General features: G+C 43.2%; 2 protein-coding genes and 1 long non-coding RNA gene across 6 annotated transcripts in view; 2 read left to right on the top strand and 1 right to left on the bottom strand.

Moving 5' to 3' along the window:
* The first annotated feature begins 623 nt into the window (after positions 1-623).
* On the top strand, positions 624-15,694 carry vwa2 (von Willebrand factor A domain containing 2). 3 transcript variants are annotated; one of them, XM_037082371.1, is made up of 14 exons: positions 624-992; positions 3,637-3,701; positions 7,251-7,325; positions 8,140-8,273; positions 8,349-8,458; positions 10,137-10,334; positions 10,413-10,546; positions 10,638-10,767; positions 11,622-11,677; positions 11,771-11,878; positions 11,962-12,540; positions 12,848-13,399; positions 13,612-13,734; positions 13,883-15,694. In XM_037082371.1, the coding sequence occupies exons 2-14, from the start codon at positions 3,647-3,649 to the stop codon at positions 14,011-14,013; spliced, it is 2,385 nt and encodes a 794-aa protein (XP_036938266.1). In that variant the 5' UTR covers positions 624-992; positions 3,637-3,646; the 3' UTR covers positions 14,014-15,694. The 3 variants fall into 3 exon arrangements, with proteins under 3 accessions (XP_036938266.1, XP_036938265.1, XP_036938267.1); XM_037082370.1 differs by lacking the exon at positions 624-992 and adding an exon at positions 2,467-2,592; XM_037082372.1 differs by lacking the exons at positions 624-992; positions 3,637-3,701 and having other exon boundaries at positions 7,256-7,325; positions 8,136-8,273.
* A 460-nt stretch (positions 15,695-16,154) lies between these two features.
* Positions 16,155-21,864, top strand: part of LOC119009994 — a 42,428-nt gene continuing 36,718 nt past the window's right edge. The window contains exon 1 of the long non-coding RNA XR_005071866.1: positions 16,155-16,823. This is a non-coding gene — a long non-coding RNA (uncharacterized LOC119009994). The remainder of the gene's footprint in view (positions 16,824-21,864) is intronic.
* Positions 17,482-21,864, bottom strand: part of afap1l2 (actin filament associated protein 1-like 2) — a 39,992-nt gene continuing 35,609 nt past the window's right edge. For both annotated transcript variants that reach the window (XM_037081785.1, XM_037081786.1), the window contains 8 exons: positions 21,130-21,275; positions 20,914-21,025; positions 19,707-19,961; positions 19,319-19,616; positions 18,901-19,074; positions 18,627-18,814; positions 18,313-18,534; positions 17,482-18,002 (listed from right to left, as the gene is read on the bottom strand). In XM_037081785.1, the coding sequence (XP_036937680.1) occupies positions 17,976-18,002; positions 18,313-18,534; positions 18,627-18,814; positions 18,901-19,074; positions 19,319-19,616; positions 19,707-19,961; positions 20,914-21,025; positions 21,130-21,275 (1,422 nt within the window). In that variant the 3' untranslated portion in view covers positions 17,482-17,975. The remainder of the gene's footprint in view (positions 18,003-18,312; positions 18,535-18,626; positions 18,815-18,900; positions 19,075-19,318; positions 19,617-19,706; positions 19,962-20,913; positions 21,026-21,129; positions 21,276-21,864) is intronic.

Raw genomic sequence — 21,864 nt, 5'->3', positions numbered from 1 at the left:
AACACTTTCTTGGCTTTGACTCGAGAATTCATACACGAATTAGGACAAAGATTGTGCATAATCTCAAACATAACACCATTACTCAGCAACAGAATAGACGATTGCAACCATAATTCACATTTGGTAGCATACTGAATTGATTCATTTTCGGTGGCCACCTTGAAACTACTGATTTTATAGATCTTCTGTGCTGCTTGAAGATGCGGTTTACTGGCCGGTCATGAATGAATTTAACCCTGAATTTATATACTAATAGACTTACAACAGTAGACCAACACAAACTTGTGCAACTTTGTGATTTATTCACATTATAGGTCAGCCCTTGATGGAATTAATATGTGATTAAATGAACTGGATATTTCAGACCCATATATTTGCTAAGCCTCTGAAAGCAGATTAAAAACAAAAAAAAAGAAAGAAATAAACTCTACAGTATCCAGCCAAACACTAGCTTATTCAGGTACAGAGCTGGAAGTAAGCTAGCTTTGAATTAAATATGAAACACGTGACAGTTTCAGTTTCAAAACCCCAACACTGCTCTCAATCTGGAGTGGTAGCATCATGGCTGACTAGCAGCTACAGTGAGCGTCAGTTAGCCGTTACCATGGTGATATGCTGCCCACGGCAGTTTAGAGCATGAATTCAAACAGGTGGCCATTCCTTACACAAGGCACCTTTTTAAAGGCTCGTTCACTGACAAGTAACGTGAATAATAAAAAGGCAAATACATTAATTACAAAGTGTGAGTGTAAATACAGGTATAAAGAATAGCAGTGTGAACCGTCGGACGGATTGGACCGTATCGGGGGGCGCAGGTACATCAGAGGTGGGCATGGCGAGTAGGTGGGGTCGCTGCTCTCTCCTCCTGTCCGGAGCAGAGCAGCCGTCAGTGCGGAAACAACGAGCCGAGCAGAGCAGCGGAGAGCTGGAGAGGAGCGCTGTCTGACGGAGAGGTTCAATTCAAGGATTGTGGAAACATTGAACAGCGCATGGTGAGTGGAACTAATGTTTTGTCGGTCATGGAGGAAAAGCTTTTTTTACGTATACGTATTTTACTACGAACTGCTGTGTTATTTTATTTTTTTTTTTGGAGGGGGGCCTGCTAATGATGTGCGGCTTGAAACGTACGTTATGGTAAAAAAAAAAAAAAAAGTGAAAACGTTGGAGTGCAGTTTTAACATTTCTTGAGTGATGTCTGCAGTGTAAGATCTTTAGGAAAACTGCAGGTAACTTGAACCACAAAAAAACAAACTCTTGAACTCGGTGTAACACGCTTGGTGCTTAAGTCGGCTGACACACATCCATTAGTGGTGTCTTCTTGTTCTTGTGTAAACCTCGTCCGCTGTTGCATGTCAGGGGTCACCACCTCTGGCCCCATCTCAAAGCTGCCTTGATCCCCTTTTACACGTTGAACAGATGTTTATTTTAGCGATTACAGGCTAGATGTTGATGATGGAGCAACAAGGGAAAGCAAACATGTTTAAATCAACATGTTCTGGTTGTATTTTCACGGTGAAACCTGATTGTATATCTGCAGGGAGGTTTGATAGATTATCGATCAGCTGAGGGCACGCCATGATATAACCTGTTTCCTTGTAGTGAGGAGGAGGAGAGTGAGGATATTGATGCTGCGTGTAGTTGCCAGCTCGCTCATGCACAGCCACATTCCCATGTTTAAATTACATACCGTGAATTATAGTTAGTTGTCACATTGTGGAAAAAGGGGGGGGGGGGGAGTTTCCACATTTTGTTCCTCAGTTGTTTTATGAGTGACTATTTCAGGTGACTCACCCTGAAAATAATTCAGACTGATGGTGGATGTTTTGTTCAAGGTGACACACCTCCAAGTACAGGTTTTGGAGATTCTTAGGTGTTTTTTTTTTTTTTTTTTTTTTTTGCTCCTTTGTAATTATAGGCTGCTGGGTGGAGGCACTTTCCAGCCTGCCAACCGATTCAAAACAGACGGCGCATCCATCCTATTTTTATGTTTTTAAGGTGGTTACATTTTCAGGAATGCCTCAGATTGTCAGGTTACTTTTTAATGTTATCCCTGGTAGGTGAAGTCACTGAAGGCTTCACCAATGGACCTCACTTTGGCATTATTTGCATTTAAAGTGACACATTTACCAGCCTTAAATCGTGATAAGAAGGTATCAGATTTTGATTAGTGAGTTCAAAACTCCCAAACCTCCAGAGAGAACAGAGCAGAAAGACGCTGTCCGCTGACAGGCAGAAAGTGAGGACAGCCAAGAGATGAGGGGTGGAAGGAGCCAAAAGAATGCCTGTGAAGAGGGAGCCAATTTTGAGACAGGTGTGTGCCCGCCCCATGTGTGTGTTTTTATATGTAGGCATGCATGACCGCTTCCTCCTGCGAGCGTATGTGTGTCACCGGCAGTAATGAAATCTCTTGTCCTCGCGTCGTACCGGCGAGTGCACAGATAGAGCATCAGCAGCCCCCCGGTGATGTTTATCAGCCCCCCGAGGCTCCTCGGGCAGCCACTGCATGTCAGCTCTGCAGATCTGTATCGCAGACACACAGACTCCTCTTAAGCCGAGGCTCTGTCCTGCGCACAATTCTATCTCTGTCTCGGGGTGGGTACTCACACACACACAGCTTTACCTGTATGGAGGATTTCTCTGGCACGTCCTGCCTCTTTAGTCCACCCCAACACACACACACATACACAAACAGAGGATATTATGGCCGGGCTTATCAGCAGTCAGAGTTAATCAAACCTTATCTGCAGCCCCTCAACTTCTTTCTAACCGGTGGCCAGCGTAAAGAGAATAAGGAAGGTAAGGGGTTGTTAATCCTCGATTTAGATGTCGGGTGATGGGGCACAACTGTGTAATTGAATGGAGTTTGATATGACAGCCATGCGTTTTAGTTGTAATAGTTTTACTTGCCTCTGTCAGCATCATTGTTTAGGCTTCACTTATGTACATGTTGGAATTACACCCCCAAAGGTTTCTGACGGTATAAAAGTTGTGAATGTAACATGAAGAAAAGGCGTATCATGTGTCCTCTCTTCAGTAATGTGGAAAATCCACTTGTGTGAGTCAGTGCATCTTGAAGTGGGTTGAAGTGCTTTGTTCACAAACCCAGCCTCCCAGGTAAACACACCAATCATCGCACTGTAGATGTACAAGTCATGCTTTTGCAGCCGTCGTGGCACACAGCGCTCTGATGCTTTGACACATTCCTGTCAAAAGCGCACTCTTTTACGGGCTTCCTGACCACACACGTTTCAAAAGAAGATAGGGCCTTGATACCGCTTATCTTTCTGGCCCACTTAAAAAACTAAATGGTCCGCATAAGGTGTTGGCAGCCACTGGGGAGGAGCTGATGAAAGTTTGATAACTAACCAATGCATTTTTCCCTTTTATTTAATCGGTCTGTTTGGAATAATGACTGTATCCCAGTTATTCTCAGCTGCAGGACTCTTACAAGCCTTCAGTCAACATCCTGGACCTCAGACTCCTTGGTTCCAGCACCGCGCTCCATATTTTGTCACCATAACCTCTGATGAGAGGTTACAAGCAATATAGTGCTTCATTTTAAGGATTCCTCTGCTCTCAGGTGTATTTTGTTAATCCTTGCCACTGAGCACGTGTGCATTGTGTTTGTCATTTCAGGTGTCCCGACATGCTCCGTCACATCCACCCCTCCCTCCTCTTAACGCTGCTGCTGCTTCTTCAAGGTCGGTTTACTTGTTTTATTATTGTTTTGCGTTCACTTTCAGTCGAGGAGTCTCTCTCTTGCACTCAGAGCCTTTGGATCAAGCCCTGATCTAATTCATGTTTGTCAGTGTTCCCTTATCATTACCAATATTTGACCTCTTTAGAAATTATGGTATTTGAAGAAAATGGCGCACAACCTTTCACTCATCTTTAAAGTTAGGTGAGAGGATAGACCGCTCTCATGCCTCTACAGCGGACATGAAACTACAGCCATTAGCCTGTTAGCTTAGGCTAGCATAAGGACAAGAACGGGGGACAGCTTTGCTACAGCTAGCCTAGCTCTGTCCATAGGACACAAATCAACCTACCAAGGCCTCTAAAAGTGACTAATACGAGTCTTTAGTTATTTAAAGAGTGCCAGGCTACATGAAATCACTCCACTGTCATGTACAGTCAATATGATACTAAACCCAGCAGCCAGCTAGCCTAGCCTAGCCTAGCATCAAGACTGGAAGCAGCTTCAGCTAGCCTGACTTTGTCAAAAGTCAGTAATTTATATGTCCATTTTTTTTCAACATTTTGGGAAATAAGCTGTTTTGTCGAGATGATTGTTCACACTATTCATGACTGTTTTGTAAATATGATGCCTCAGCCAGCAGCCAGTGAGCTTAGCCTATCATAAAGACGGGAAACAGGAGGAAACAGTTAGTCTACCCAGGCTCTGTTAAAAGGAAATAGCCTAGAGGCTTTTCAATTGCTGATTCTACTTCCACATGCTATTCTACTTTGTTACTACTTCATTGGAACATGAAGCTAGAGGGTATCAGTTAGCATAACCAAGCCTAGTCCAAAGAAAACAAAGCCGACCCACCATTTTTTTTGTTGTTGTTAAAAAATGTATTAAAATGTAAGGTGACCTGAAGAAATTGTTAAATATTTCAGGAAAAAAGCAGATAGGCTTTTCCATTGTTGATTCTACTTTGATAGGCAACATTAAACATGATGCTAGAGGCTAACAGTTAGCTCAACCTAGCCCAGCATTAAGACTGGGACCAGGGTTGGCCTGGCTCTCTTCAAGGGAAACAAAATCCACCAACCAGAGTTGAATGTCGATATTTGCCATGTTGATAGTTGATGGTGAAACAAAGTCAGTGTCGTGTTCTCACAAAGATAGTGGTGTAAATGCTCTCTGTGTGGGTGCTTCTGAGCTTATTTGAGGTGTCAGTTTGTGCCCTTCATATTGGAAAATGTCTGATGCTTAACCGATGCTCCTCTGGTCAACCTGAGACTCTTTACAAGATATTTTACTGCTTAAACCTGTCACGTCTCCAGTGCTAAAGAATTCTCATTATCTTTCCCGTCGAAGTGATTTCCTTCCCCCGGTGCTTAAAATACCATTCGTTTCCAGTCAAGTCAAATTTTGCATTGCTTTTATAGCGTATGGTCAGCCATTCTGTTGGACCTGAGTGTTGGTATTTGCCTGAGGGAAGAGGCGGGAGTCCTAGAGCAATATAATCTCTTGAGTTGTTTTCAAAAATGACAGCTTTAGCACCATCTGAAGTATTTATTAGCGGCCTTTTAAGACTTTGAACTTGAGCAAACCAGACTGTTTCACCTTGTCAGGACGCCCCCTTTTGCCTCCTGCGCTGACAGCACAGATAACATGTTGCAGCTCTTTACCAGCTACATCTACGTAGGTCAGCCTGTCAGATAAAATGTCTCAGATAAGCAGATACCGATCTTCATTGTAATCTCTGATTTCAAGGGAATATATGTCTCCCAGACCATGGTGGGATTAATTAGACACAGGCTTTACATTCACAGACAGTAAAGATACACAGTCACTGTGCCCGAGGCACTTGGCTGAACAGACAGACTTTTTGTTCGGAGCAGTGGGGCCCCGTTGACCATGAGAAAGCAGCTTGCCAAGACTCAAAACTTTCACTGTCAGGAGGACTTTAGAGGCCGGACCGACGTTGGAATTAGGGGCGGATGAAAGGGTCAGGACTGTGTGGGAGCTGAAGTCTCTCGTTCGACAGGTGGTACTTTCCTTTAATGTTCCCAACCTCCTGCCATCTGCCCCTTTTAATTCGTCAGTTAATGAGGGAAAGTAAAGTCTGTGAAGTCTACATCCCAAAGATGTGAAGTCAGCGGCTCAGTTTACTCTGAAATGACGTATCTTTTCATACAAATTACATCAACATACAAATAAGATTTTGTAGTTTTGTCACATTTGAACCGCAAATTGTTTTTTACTATTCATTGTCAGCAATGAAGACATTTTCTCCCTGATGCTTCTTTGTCTGGAAGCTTGAAATATGTTTGTGGAAGGGTGCATACTGAATATAAAGAGGGGAGGCTGTCAGAGATTATTTGCCAATGGAAGCAGTAAATCAGTGCTTGAAGTGAATTCAGTCAGTAGTTCAAGTCATTGAAAAGAGTCTTTACCTCTTGTTTGTCAGAACATGAGGATTTATACCACATTTTCTACATTTTATGGTATAAAACAAGCAATTTGAAGCCATAATGATAAGAAATGATCAACAATAATAAATGAATGGTCCATTTAGCCCTCTCCCACATGTTGCCATATATATATTTAATGATAGCTAATTTTAAGTTTCATTAGAATGATGTTTTTGTTGAGACTCGCTTAGTTTCTTATAACAAATAAACTACAAGTCTTCACAAGATTGCTATTAAAAGTAGTCCCGGCTGTTTTTTGTTTTTTTCACCAATAACCTTTCCAATGATGAAATGGGTTACATGATCTTGATCTTGAAGAATGCCTTAGGGCCGAAATGTCATCTAATAAACGAAAACTGCATTTTGGGTCGGACACTTTTTTCACTCTCTAAAAGCGGGTTGAATTCTCATCGTCATCTCATCCCAAATGTTTCACTGCCCAGCCGTCGCTGCCAAACTTCCCTGTCTTGTTCTGCTGTTATGCTCTTTTGACACACGGGACACATCGGCCATTTCAGCTAATTACCAGGTGCTAAATCAGCATGAGGCAGAAACAGGCTGGAGCAGGTCGACAGGAACACACTGATGGTCTCCTCCCGGATTCTGAGAGTTGGAATCTGTTTCGTGTTTGTAAAACTTGCTCAAGTGCTGCGTCGCTGTGCCGGACCGAACGCCCCTGTGTGACCTATCGGGGGGGTTATCAGGGACAAGCATGAGAAGTCACATGTCCTCCTCGCTCCCTCTCTCTGCGGCCCTGTGCAGTACGTGTGCCTGAATAGAGCGACGTCCTTTCAGTGGATGGAGCGAAAGAATGTTTTTCTTCACTTGTCTGCTCGCATTAGCTTTGAAGGCTTGATTGTCCCTCGCAGAAGGGGTCAAGTGGGAGTCAGTTAACTGTATTCAGGGACAAAATCTGTCATGATGGCTTTTGAATGAAACAAAGTAAATACAGCCAACAGAGGAGACTCAAGTTGACAGACAAGTGTGATTCTGTTTCTTCATCCTCATCTGAAGAGTGGTTACTTACAAGGAAAAGTAAAAGACTGTGTACATACAGCATGTGGAGATGTCTGACCAGCCTCTGTGTTGTTTGTTTCACACAGTCCGGCCGGGCAGCTCGGTGCAGGAGATCCAAACCAGCCATGAGAACATCCTGAAGATCAACTCGGCGGGAGAGAGTGAGCAGACCCTCGAGCACAAAACACGGTTGTCATTACGAAATGATTAAGAAATGACACACAGGCCTCCACAGATAAAATACAGATCAGTCAGAGATGGAAAAATAAAGGAATTTACAATTTAACAAATGGTTAAACAGTATAAAATCCCCCCCGTAACTCCCTATGTAGGCATACTTTTTTGGGGGATTATTACCGATTATTACTCATCAAAGAGACCACTAACCAATTTTTGGAACTGATATACACTTTAACTTAAATAATGTTACTCATATTACAAGCCAACAAATTCAGCTCCACTTATTCTTCAAAACAAACCAACAACAAAATGACTAAATGTTTAATAATTTAATGTTACAAAACAAGAGCTAGTAAAGAGGGAATAAATCGTGATGGTGAAGACAGGAGATGGTGTTTGGAGGTGAGAAACGGACACACACACACTCTCTCTCTGCCTCTAATGGCCCTCTCCACGACCAGCCGCACATTCTACCATGACAGCAGCAACAACACTGATTATTTATACCACCTGCGAGTACAAACACGCTCAGCAGAGAGACGGAGGAGGAGTTTTTGCTCGGTAATGGGTTTTTGCGAGTGAAGAAAATTGAGCTCTGGCATGCTAATCTGTTCTTCCTCTTATTACGTCAAGTTGTTATTTTCATCCGCGGCAGCCCATTTGATCACTAGCCCGGATAATCCCCACAATGCTTTTATATGCAGCAGTGGAGTGGGAGCTGGAAATGCAATGTGGAGACAATGAGCGTTCAGATGTGCGACGTGTTTAAACTGTGTGTGTGTTTCCAACGGGAAGCGATGCAGTGCTCCGCGGCCATGGACGTCCTCTTCCTCCTGGATGGTTCGTACAGTGTGGGGAAGGGCAGCTTCGAGAGGTCCAAACACTACGCCATCAAACTGTGTCAGGCGCTTGACATCGGACTGGACAAGGTTTGTATTTTACTGTTCGTCTCCCTTTTTTCTTACTCTCTCGTGTCAGTCATTATTGATGTGACTCTCGAACAGGTGCGGGTCGGCTTGATTCAGTTTGGCTCCACCCCTCGGCTGGAATTCGGCCTGGACTCGCACACCACCAAACAGGAGCTGAAGAAGCACATGAAGAAGGTTTCCTACAGGTGTGTCTCTCCTCTTATCTCACCTTCAGATGAGTAATGTGGAATGTAAAACCCACAGAAAAATCTGCTACACGGTACACACGTTTTTGAGGTGACTTTACAAGAACAAATTAATTGGGACATTTCACATGATCTCCTCGCAGGAATGAGACATTCAATGTGCAAATGACCCAGAAATGTCCATATTGATGTGTATCTAAATGCTTTGTACACTTCATTACTGATAGGGCATGATGTGAATATATGTTGACAAGTAACGTCATCTGAAAGTGGATTTAGTTCCAACTAATTCCAAAAGCAGAACACACATATGTCTACACACTTTTAGAGGCTAAGTACCACAAACTCTCCCTGGGAAGAAAAAAACAAATTAATTTCAGATTAGCGGGCTACAACACAGGTGGTCACCAGATATTGGATAAGCCCGTAAGCCGAGAGAGAGGAAGGTAATTTGGCCCAGTGTGTGTGTGTGTGTGTGTGTGTGTGTGTGTGTGTGTGTGTGTGTGTGTGTGTGTTCACAGCTCGGAGGTGGCCTTTTTGGCTCGTCGTCTGGTTCGAAACGGTTACCCGTGTTTTGAACTCATTAGCTGTCACATCGAGTCAAATCAAACTGGTAGCTTAGAGAGTTCAAGTGTAGCAATATGGCACAGTCGATGAACCGCAAGACTTAATTTGTGCAACTTGTATGTTTATTAATGCGTTATTGGTTATGTAATGCTCTGCATCTCCTCCTGTGACCAATAATATAACCAAGAATATGAATAAAATGAATACGTACAGCTGACAGCACTGCAGATGATGAAACCATTGAACATAAAACGTGTGCAGGAGACAGAAAAGGGCTCCTAAAAAAGCACTTTTGACAAAACTTAAAAGAGGATTTAAGGTTCAGTGGTTGACTCAAATTGTCACAGTAGTTAAAGTAGATTTTATTTTACAATATGATTTGTAAGATTTTAAGATAATATGGATACACAAAGCCAGTGTTCTCAGAGCAAGTCTTAAAGATATGTATAATATGTGACATTTCTGCACTGAAATATGTTCAGAGCACCTCCTTATGTTCCTTCTGCGCATAAAACAAATGCTTACGGTGTCAAAAGATCCAGCTTGTCTAGAATGCATGTATGTAAATGTATTGTTGAGCACAAGAGAGAAGATGTGCATTCTGAGACATCTGCAGGTCGTATTAAAATCTCGCCCGCAGGCCTTAGTGGTTTTCACCGCATTGTCTTGTAGTTTCAGCGCTCCGAGCAGACGCAGCATTGTTTTTCACAGTAGAAAAAAAAAAAAATTGAGAAAGTTAATATAGTGGCGCCCGTCATCATCAATTTAGTTTCAGCGGCACTTTCTTCTTGTAAACTTGAGCCGACTTGTTTTGTTGGTGTCTCGACTGAAAGAGACTCCCGCTCTGAGTGACATTTATGTCTTTTTGGAAAAAAAAAACAAAACATGACAGACTTTAAATGGATTTCTGGCACCCTGAGGTGATGAAACGCAGCCAATGCTCGGACAATTTAATGTACATGTTCTGTCCGGGAATCCAAACAAAATTGATTTGTGGTTTACTTTGGCGGTGACACGCTGCGGACTATCAACTCTTCCTGTTTCTTTAGTGCAGAACATGTTCTCTAATTGTTCTGTTGGAGTAACACTCTTCCAAACTGTGAGCTCTCAGGGGAGGCAGCACCCAGACGGGCCTGGCTCTCAAGTACGTGCTCAGGAAAGGTTTCCCGGGCGGTCGCAACTCCTCCACCGCGGCCCAGATCGCCATCCTCTTATCAGATGGGAAGTCTCAGGGCAATGCGGTGCAGGCGGCTGCTAAGCTCAAAGAGACAGGGGTGGTCCTGTTCGCCGTGGGCCTCCGCTACCCCAGGTGTGTAGTAATGATACACCACGCTTCTTCTCTATGTTTTGCAGTGCAGTCTTTTTGTAAAACTTTTTTTTTTTCCAGGTGGGAGGAGCTGCACCATTTGGCCAGTGAGCCGATGGAGAGCCACGTCTTCTTCGCCGAGCACTTCTACGACGCCATCAACGGCCTGTACACCACGCTGACCACCTTCTCCGTCTGCAACGCCACGCCTGCAGGTGGGGGTTCCGCTGCACTTCCTTCCCATCCCCTCTATCGCCTCCCTCCTTTTCTCTCTTTCTCACTACCCTCCCGTCCTGTTTTCCCCAGGCTGTCTGCTTGAGTCGTTCCCCTGTGTGAGGAAGACGCTGGAGACGGTGAAAGAGCTGCAGGGGAATTTCATGTGTTGGAAAGGCTCCAAGGGGTATTCCCCTTACACGTCTCTCTGCCCACACTACAGGCAAGCGCGCATCACACTCCCGCATTCTTTTTCACCTTGAAGTCAAAATGATGGTCTTCCTGAGAGGTGTTCATCTTGAATTTTCTGCGACTTTTACAAGAGAAAACCTGCCAGCCTATTTTAATGAAATCGGAGACTCCTCATTTCTGTATAAGTACGATATAAAATCTTTGTAACACCTTCAGTTTACAAGTCTGCAAATTTCATGGTTTGGTAGTAGCAAGTAATGCATTACTTTGTCATTACAGAATTAATAACTCATGTATTTGAAATTTCTCTGATTCCTCTCTGATGCAATTTCATGTCTAACTTCCCCTCAGCAAATTGAAGCGAGTTTTCACCGCTTGAATTTTTAACTAGTTTCTGATGAATTAGTAATATATCATGGGTATGTTTATAGAAATACTTTAGTACTATTTAGTATGGTTTCTCAGGATTGATCGACCCACTGCCTTGTGTGACAGGTGACAAAAAAGGCAACAGACACTGGAGTAAAAATAAATAACTCTCGTCTTTCGTTATTCAGTGAACTGCAAGGCTTCATTTGTTCAGCGGGGGCAGCTCCCATGTGTCAGTGTTAATAAAAAACAAGCAAGTGTAGTTCTTCCAGACCCTCCCGGGGGCAAATTAAAACGGCCTTTGACAAAAATTCATTTCACAGCACATTGCAGCTTCACCGCAGTGAAACGGCCCGCGGGCGAGTAGAGCGCGCCATTCCACGGAACTATTGAAACTTTTCATTTGAGCATTCTTCTAGGATTTTTTGAGGGAAAACTGCTGCTTGTACAACACGTTAAAACATATCTATATTATTAAATCACTTGCTGTGTTTTCTTTATATGTGTGTTCTGCAGGTATAACAAGGTGTACAAGAGACACCAGACAGTCTGCCATCGGACGATCTGTCCAGGTTACAACACTGTTCTTTGTCTCTTTCTTTACTTCAGATGTATTCGTGTATGTGTTTGAGAATTCACACTATTCTCTCTCCACTGTGCTGCAGATCCCTGTGACTCTCAGCCCTGTCTGAATGGTGGCACATGTGTGTCAGAAGGTCCGGATGGTTACCGTTGCGTTTGTCCACCTGGCTATGGAGGAGACCCCCACTGTGGTCCGTACACTGCCTTTATATTTACTTAGAAATTAGACTTTAAAGCAATTTATGAACTAACTCATCTGCCCGTCCCTCCTCAGCTCCTGCTCTGTCCCTGGACTGCTCCGTGGACTTGCTGTTCCTGGTGGAGGGCTCCGCCACGCTCACCTTGGAAGGCTTCCTCCGCCTCAAGTCCTTCCTAAAGCGCTTCCTGCAGACCGTGATCGGCTCAGACACCCCCAGCAAGGTCGGCCTTGCGGTGTTCGGCGGGGAGGCCAGAGTCGAGGCCCAGGTGGGCAAGTTCAGAGGGGACCTGAGAGGTCTGCTGAAGGCCGTGGATGCCCTCCAACCGATCGGTGGCGAGACCAAGACAGGCCAGGCGATCCGCTACGTCACACGCCACGGCTTCGTGAGTGCACCCGTCTTTGCCGACGTCTCGGACGATCTGCCCCGCGTGGTGGTGCTGATCACTTCCACTCCTGCGGTAGATGAGGTGGTGGAGCCCTCTAAGTATGCACGAGACAGGGAGATCTTCTTGATCGGCGTCGGACCGAACTACTTGAAGGGACAGCTGAATAATATCACTGGAAATCCTCAGAGGACTATCACCTACACATCGCCTGAGCTCGGTGCCAAGATCCCTGAGCTCAAGGCCAAGATTTGCAGTGTGGATACACAAGGTACTGACCAACAGATTGACCAGAGTTTTGTTATTTGTAATCGTTATGAAGTAAATGTTGATAACACAATGTAATTGTAATAGAATAATGACACCACCTGCGTATCACCCGCCACAAAATCTCCCTGGAAAATGAAGGCTGACTTGTGTGAAGTCCCTCTGGCAGACTGGCACCGTCTCAGCTATGGCTATGTCTCCATTATAGACTAAATTACTGAATAAACTCACATTTTGTTTTGTTTTGGATTAATCTAGTACTTCTTATTTAATTTAGTACAACATAACTCTTTGTCTTTTCTGTTCTTCAGGATGTCTGGGCCAGGCAGTCGACCTTGTTTTTGCCCTCGATGCCTCTGGTGGTGTCGGCCGAGAAAACTTCGCCACCCTGCGCGACTTTGTGCGTGGCCTAACCGTCCAGTTTGACATCAACCGTGACGTGGCCCAGGTGGCGCTCGTGGCCTACAGTCGCAGGGCCACCACCGTCTTCAACCTGGACACCCACGACACTGGCTCTGCCATCCTCAAGGCTGTCGGCGAGGCCGACTACATGGGTGGAGTGGCTTCGACAGGTGCGGCTCTACTTCACGTCCACTCCAGTGTCCTGACGGTGGCCAAAGGGGCACGGCCCGGAGTCAACAAGGCAGTGGTGGTGGTGACGGACGGCTCAGGAGGCGAGGATGCCGCCGTTCCAGCCCAGAAGATAAGAGACAACGGCGTGTCACTGTTTGTGATCGGTATCGGAGACGTGCAGAAAGAGAGGCTGCTGCAGATCGCCGGCTCAGAGGAGCGGATGATCTCGGTGCTGTCTTACGAGGATCTTAAGTACTTTGAGGATGTGGTGGTGCAGATGGTGTGTTCAGGTGAGAATGCAGGGAAATAGACCTTTCTAGAACAGCATGCTCTATGGATAGGACTAAGGGACTGATTGTGATTTAATATCTCACTTTAAAAATGTTCTTACCTATTTAAAGAAACAAAAGAGAGAAAATGATTGGGGAACTGAACAAAATATGAATGTATCAGCTTTATGTGATAGTAACCAACTATTTTATTATAAATGTATTTCTATCAGAGGCTAAAATGCCAGTAAACCTGTGCAAGCCCAACCCATGTATGAACGATGGGATGTGCATCCTGTCCGGAGGGAGCTTCCGCTGTCAGTGCCAAGGCTACGAAGGACCACACTGTGAAACAAGTCAGTATCATTAATGAGCCTCCTTTCTTTCTTTTCTTACCTGACTTATTTTTTTCTCCTTTGTTCATACTTTCATTTTTCTTCTTTAGCAAGGTCACTATTTATCTAGAAGCGTCTGTATTTGACTTTTTCTGTCATTTGTCCGTAGGGAGCAGCAGGTCTTCATCCAGAGGAGATCTCCCGCGGCCCGCTGGTCTCAAGAAGAAGAGCAGGCAGAAGAAGAGCCACCAGGAGCTCCTGCATCACTACAGACTGCACCGCAGGAGGCATGCTGCCTGATAACACCACACACACTATACACAGAAATAACTCACTTATGGACACTTAAGAACCAAGGATGTTTGCAGGGCACAAAGTGGAGTAAAGGGAAAACTAATGCTACTGTGTTAATATTTCAACTTGCATCTCAAAGTGCCTTCAGACTGTATGTACTGTATTTCTACTGCTGTGATTGTTTCTTGTTGAATCTGTCAGCCATCACTGTGCAATTATCTCAATATCATATTATAATGTATATCTGTGTCATGATTTTTTAAAACGTAATATTATTTTTAAGGTCTTATTGCTACGTCTTTTATCCCTCCGAGTCTGAATCACGTCATGTTTGTGCCAAAAAGTGCTTTAAACCCAAGTATTATTTTTTGATATACATTATATTTTCTCATATTTTTTTACAATAGACCCTTCTGAAATTCACTCTATGGAATGAGGTTGGGTAACACTTAATAATAAACAACAATATATGGTAATGGTTAATGGTTATTTCACTGTTAACAAACAAATGAAATGCTTTTTGAAACATTTATTAAGTAGTTGTTTATTGGAAAGTTCGAACCAATGTCTCCAATTGATATGCTGTGTAGTTCATCTATTAACTGAACTTACATTCCCATTATAAAGCTGCTTTTGATGTTTACTAACCTTTTCTTTGTAAAACATTTATTAAGTAACTCTAGAGGTTTCCAAACATCAGTTACAACTTTCCAATAAACAATTGCTTAATGAATCATTTATGAAACATTGGATCTTTTTGGTTAGCAGTGAAATAACAATTAATTAAAGTTTAGGGTTAGTTTAGTTAAAGGTGCAATATAAGAATTTTAGTTTCAAACATTCTAAAATAAACTACAATTATCAACAGAGGTTGAATAAATAACAGTTTTGGCTTTATGTGCAAGTGGTGTAAGCGCCAAGTCTTCAGCTCGCTGCACAGCTCACTGAGCTAACAGGCTAACAGTGACTACAATCAGCAGCAGTTGGTGATACGTTGCCCCCTATTTGCCCCCTATACAAGCAGCCAGTTCTCCTCCATATATTGCACCTTTAACTATAAATTTAACATGATGGTTAATATAAAGTGATACCAAAGGATTTTTAGATGTTGATAAAGGTGATTGTTTGTTCTCAATAATGAACAGAATCATGTAATAAATATATGTATATATGTATTTCATCAATAGTTACAGTGTTATATAAATACAGAAAAAAGGCTGTTTTTGTACTTTTACTTTCATCAATATTGGGGAAAAGAGAAAAAATAATAATGGGACAAATTCCAAACTAGACGATTAGCATGAAACATTTATATCTGATTGTTAAAATTAGCTTTAAATGACTTGAATTACGCCTTTTTGAACCTTCAGAAACATTTGGCAGATGAACATCCTATAACCAAATGACTCCCCTTCATGAATGCTTCATGACTTCATCAGTGAGAAGTGACTCAGCTGACTCTTTTCCCCCCTTTAAAAAGTTAATGTAGCTGGCTCCCTGTGCGCTGTTCGTACAGTGAACCTTTATTTCATTGTCGACAGACCAGCTACATTGAAAGATGTAACTACGGGGAAGAAATTTGAATCATTGACTGATTTTTTTTAATGCTTAATCAAACCAAATAAGCTAACTATCTTTGTATTCATGACTGAATAAACGGAATAAACAAACAGACCTTAAAGGACAACACACATTCATACTGTTAATATGTGGTGGACCCTGCCACCTTTCTAGCTTCAAACAGTGTTTTGGGGACCTTATTTTCCTCTGATAACAGCTTGTTCATTCACTTACGGAAAAAGTAAACATATCAGAGTGTGTATTATTACCACATTAATATTGTAAAAATGAAAATTCTCATTTTGAATATTGAACCCAAAACTACACTTTAAAGCAGGGGTGGGGAACCTCCGGCCTCCGTATGCTGGCCCTTGAGGCAATCCGTAAATACATTCACAAAAAAAAAAAATTCTTAAAAATAATAATAATAATAATTAAAAATTAATATTTTTTTTTTTCAAATGTGCAATTTAATGACCCTTGGGCCGGTGTCTGTCTTTCCCGGCCATGACTAAGGTTATTGAACACAACATCATCGTGTGTCATCTCATCGCGTCGTGTCTTCAGTGATTGACAAGTGACAACAACAAGAGGAGACTCGCTTTGGCTAAAACGGGAGATGGCGAGTAAGAATAGAAAAGTTGGTAGGAGTGTCGCTCTTTCAAGGATAAATGGACGAATGAATTCTTCTTTGTTAGAAGTGAAAGGCAAGTCCGTGTGCCTGGTTTGTGGGGACGCTTCGGCAGTAATGAAAACTCAAACCTTGAGCGTCATTATAGCGCGAAACATGCAAAACTGTATGCTTTGAAAGGACAAGTGCGCGTGGATAAAGTTGCCAAGCAGTTTTATCCAAACCGCGAGCAGACCAGGACAACGTGACGCAGGCTAGCTTCATCGTGGCGAGTGAGCTAATTGCTAAGAATTTGAAACCTCATGCCAAAGATGAATTTGTGGAGCACCTAGCCAGAAGAAAAAAAAATCGAGCTGTTCCAAAGTGTCAGTTTATCTCAAGAGAACCGTCTCAGACTGACATGGCACATTGTGGAATCATTGAGGGATTCTGCAAGAGATTTCCAGTTTTTCTTTTCAAAACTGACTCTTGCAAAGACTCGGCTCCGTTCAAGACTGACTGACCCAAACCTGGACGACCAGCTGAGAGTGGCAACGGCATCACTGCCACCTGACATCAGACGTCTCACCAAGGAGAAGCAACTCCAGCCATCGCATTAGGTCACACTGATATGATAATGATGCTGGTAAGTAAGTTTATTTTTTTCCACCTCAGATTGACAGTAGACAACCTCATAATGTACCTCGAATCATTTCAGAGTATTCTGATGTGAAAATAAACTGATACGGCCCTCTTAAATCACTCGACAAATGACATCGGAGCTATATTCAGCCTGCTTTCAAAAGAAAACTCCCTGTTTCCACTCAACAATTTCACCTCAGATAGTAGACAACCTTATATGAGAGAACTCAGATCTGTCATTTTCGAGTGATTTAAAGCTGATATATGAGATTTATAAGAGCATTTTTTTTTTATTTCACATCAGAATGCTCTGAAATGATTTGAGGTATATTATAGGTTATTTACTGCTTAAACTGCTAAACATCAGTGAATATAAAAAACGACAGGAACAGACAATTAATTGGCTTAAAGATACACTGAGATGGATGAAATTAAAATTGGCTAAAACATTAATTAATCGTCATGATATTTACGTTATTGCAATTAAGTTAAAGAGGCCATAAAAATTATGTTGTGAGCTGCTCACCTTTAAAAAAAAAAAATGTCATGGCCCCTGAGGGACGGTATGAAAACTTAAATGGCCCTCGATGGGAAAAAGGTTCCCACCCCTGCTTTAAAGGAAAAAGGGTGAAAAATCTTCACAAACAAATTTAAAGCCAGTGTTGTTGTCAGTACATTTTTATTTGAATAAAAAGTGCATTTTTAGCTAGCAATACAAGCCAACAGGCTGAATAATGGTGTACATATATTTACATCTTGGCTACCAGCATATACGAACCAAGCTACAATCTAGAGTGTACAAAATGGCCAATTTTCGTAGAGGGTCGTCTTTCATCTCAAACTTCAGTGGTTTTTAAAAAAAAACATCTGGCTGTTGTTTTGAAACATCCCATTCGTGCATCTTTAACAGGAACAGCTGTTGGACTGGCCAAAATGCTACTACGTCGATGTCCTCGTTTTAGTAAATGGAGAAAAAAAATACAACTTGAAAAGTCATTGCAGATTATCCAGTGGTATTTTGAGAAGACGGCCTGTGCATCTCTCTGATTGGCTCTTTGTAGTCTCGGCAAGGAGGCGATGAGGACGAGGGATGTTGATCGAGCTGTCTGCTCCGGGAGGATTTGAGAAGTCAAAGGAATTCGTTCGGGTTTTCCTTCTAGGTGGTGGATTTCTTCTCCCACTCCTGTTGATACAAAAGATGGGTGAAATTTTGGTTTATTGAGATGCAGAAACCAAGTACGGCCTTTTTTTTCAATGTTTTCTCATAATAACATCTTGTTTTTTCATGAAAATTGGCTTGAATCAGCTGCTAATATTGCCAAGCTGCCATCTACACTTGTTGTAGCACATGCATGGCAGTCCTGATCTGCGATAAACATTAAAGTTAGGAAAATAATAATTTTCCTCGCAATAACAGGTCTCATTGTCTCTTCATAATAAAGCTCCTTCTTCTTGGAATTGGTAATTGCGATCTTGAGATAACAGTGTCTCACCTTAGCTTTCTGCATGACGTTGCCTTTGGGGGCCATTAAGGAGGGAGGTCTGTTCTTTAGCGCAGATGCAGAGTTGACAGGGGAGGCCGAGTCTGCGCTGACGTTGCTGTTGGAGGGTTGGACTGATGATGATGATGATGATGATGATGATACTGATACTGATGATGATACTGTTGATGATGATGATGGTGCCTGGGGAGCAGGGATGGCGGCTGATTTGGTCTGAGGGTAGAATAGCAGAGAGGTAGTTAGAGAATCTGGCTGAAAGTGTTGAAAACACAATGGACACTGAACGTCAAAGCCAGTGCGCTGACCGCAGGCGTGTCCTGGAGGCTGCTGTCCAGTGTGGTCCCCAGCGTGAAAGGCCCCGACTCCACCTTCTTCAGACTCTCCTTCACCTCGACCAGTCGCAGCTCCACTTCCACCCTGCGGCGCTCCGCCTCTCGACACGCCTCCTCCTTCTGCTTCAGGCGGGCTTCTAAAGAGGCCTGCTGCTTGGGATCTGAGGACGACAGGCAGCTGTCAGTCACGCACGGAGGTGTGTTAATGGGTGCTGTGACACACCACAGGGAAGTGAGGCAGACGTACCTTGGCAGGTGCTGAGCTCCTCTTTGCATTCCCTTCTCTCCTTCTTCAGGTTGGCCAGAGTGCTCCTCACCTCCTCCCGCTCTTTCTCCAGGCGGTCGCGCTCATCGATGTAGCGGCGCATGTCCGCCTCTGTGCGGTTCTTGCCCAGCTTCCCTTCCACTGCCCCAGGGGACCCTGGAATAAAATAATATCTGATATTTATCGTGACATTTACCCAAAGACAGAGAAATGTGCACTCCACTGTGCAGCTGTGCCTTTGACTGCAGTGGATGCAGCCTTTCACCAGAGGGCGCCATGGTGCCGTAAGGTCACACTGGAACTGAAGTGCTTTTTAATCTGCTTTTTCTGCTTCATATATTGAAAAAAGAAGTGTGTGTGGCGGTGGTCCAAGGAGTGAACCCAACTCTCCAGTCCTCACCTATGGTATGTGCTTTGGGCCGTGCAGGCTTAGGACTGTGAGGGAGCCCAGCAGCAGCCTGCACTGTCGGGCCTTTATGGATTTGGCCCCCTGGGGAGTTGAAGACCTGCGGGATTTCCAGACTGTTCTTCTTGGGGGTCTCCTGGCTTTGGGCTGAGGCCTTGACCTGTTGAGTTGGTGGCTGTGGTGGAGTGGGAGTCGCTGGATGCTCTTGCTCTGGTTTGCTGGTCGCGGAGGTTGAACTTGTTCCATTTGTCGCAGGTGGTGAGTCCGGCTCAGTGCGGTTAGTAGGAGTGACCTGGAATCAGTGCATTAAGCAGGGAATTAGAGCTCAAATTACTGCGTCTAAACATAATGCAGGAAACTTGCATACGTCACTATTATCCACCTCTTTCACTTGAGATGAGGCATCCTTCTGCTCCTCTGCTGGGACCGGGGAATGTCCAGAAGTTTCTTTGGCAGGGGGCGTTTTAGGCCCACAGGACGTGTGGAGGAAGGAGCGCACAGGGATGAGGTCCAAGTAAATCCTGTCATCAGTGTCGCCTTCTTTTGCCGCCAAGTCCTTGGTTCCTTGTGTGCATGTCTCACTATGTTCCTGCAGATTGATGTCCTCTCCGTCTGGCAGGCCACCCTCCTCAACATCCTGCATTACACCAAAGGAGGAAGTTATTCGGCTGGAAAGTGGCCGGGGGTGAAAGTATGTGTAAGAATGAAAATGAAATCGAAAACAGTACATGTTTCACCACAATTCAAAACGGATACTATATCGTGGATGTTGACAGAGATAATTAAAATAGCACTTTTTCTGACTGTGGCTACTGTTAGCACGTCAGCTAACCTTTAGCACAGGTCCTTTGGACCACTGCCTGGGAAAAAGAGGTATTTGTTCCCAAAGCTAGTTGGTTAGCATGCTTACTTCAGTTTATATCTTCTACATCTGTTAAAACTATTATTTTTCTTCACATTCTGTTGATAATTTTGGCTTTTTTTTTTTTTTTACATAAAAATTACATGTTGCCCCTTTAATAAGTGTTAATAATAGCGTAAAAAACACATTTAGTATTAGTTTATAAGTAATTTATAAAAATGTAAACAGTTTATGGACTACTTCAGAACATTAACAGCCTAATGAGTTGTTGTTTTACAGAATTACTTGCACATTTATTGGCAACTTAAATAAATGTGCTATTATTTTATTGTAAAAACCTTTATTGATTCATTTAGATGAATGCATACTTTATGCTTTTGCAGTTACAGGATCTAAAGAGAGAGCCTTATTAAGGTTAATAAATCTGTGCTACCTATTAAAATTTGCTTTTAACAAGAACCTTTCAAAAACCATATCTAGTCTTAATTGTGAATATTTTATGATTTTCTTTGTTTTCTAGAAGTATCTGGTGGCCAGACTCAAAGAAAACAATCGATAGATAAACCACTGATGAATCCTTCATTGATATATTAATAAAATCATATTGTCTGCTTTTTAATTTGGTAAATTCTGCTTCTGCATGTTTTTTTTAACTCCACAGAGCAAAATATTAAACACATTTCTCTCAGTGGGATTCCTGAGATAAAAACAAAAAGCGAAGACATACCTCTGGGTCAGCTATGGACGCCACATCATCATACAGTTCTTCCGAGTTGTTAGAAATGGCGGGTGGTGTGTCTATGTAAGTGTTTGGCTCTGAATACCTCCTCTGCATCAAGCTAGAGAGACACACAAAAAAACACACACAGAAACCTGGTTTAAATAACGTGCCGACACACAGCAGTGGGACCGGTGCCTGCTGAAAAGGTGACTAGTATCTCACTAATAGGACGTCTTGGCAGCAGCGACGATGCTGGTGATCCTCTCTGCATTGACGTAGTCGTACGTCAGCTCCTCGGGGTCCGTCTTGTTCCCCGTCTGTGACAGCAAGAGGCCGAGCCAGTGGCCCATGTCTGCGGACGTCTTAGCCTGAGAGAGAGAGAGAGAGAGAGAGAGAGGAAGGAGTGGAACAAAGTGCATTGGGTACATACCATGCACTTGCGACATCATGCGATTAAAACTCCACTGCGGTTCTTATGGCATGCCAACTGTCACTTTGTATCAATTAGATGATTGTTACGGCATTTATTCCCAGCAGCATTTCAATATGAGCGACCTCTTGAGAGGTGAAATGTCTATCTGAGAAACAGCGAGACATAACCTCTGGCAGGGGTGAGAATGTAATGTTTTGCGACAGTTACGTGGAAATAGACAACTTTCCAACTTTTTTGGACTTAGAATTATGAAGTAAATACTGATTGTCCAGTATTTTGGATGTGGATTGCCTCGATTCCACTGAGCTACTTTGTCTGAGATCCAGGTTGGGTTGTTCCCTGACAGGCTCGATTTACACAACAAAAGATCGGCATCTGCTATTGAGTCTCGGGGAGGATTTCTTTTTCCCTGGAGCTGTACGTAGTCATCCCCATGTAACGGTGGGGCAACCTGAATAACTGTGATGATACTACGCTACAAAGGAAAATGACCGAGGAGGCACAAAGGTGAAGAAGGAGAGGGA

Source organism: Acanthopagrus latus, chromosome 20, assembly GCF_904848185.1.
Source record: "Acanthopagrus latus isolate v.2019 chromosome 20, fAcaLat1.1, whole genome shotgun sequence".
In the NCBI taxonomy this organism is placed as follows: Eukaryota; Metazoa; Chordata; class Actinopteri; order Spariformes; family Sparidae; genus Acanthopagrus; species Acanthopagrus latus.
This window is presented reverse-complemented; position numbering and strand designations above follow the sequence as displayed.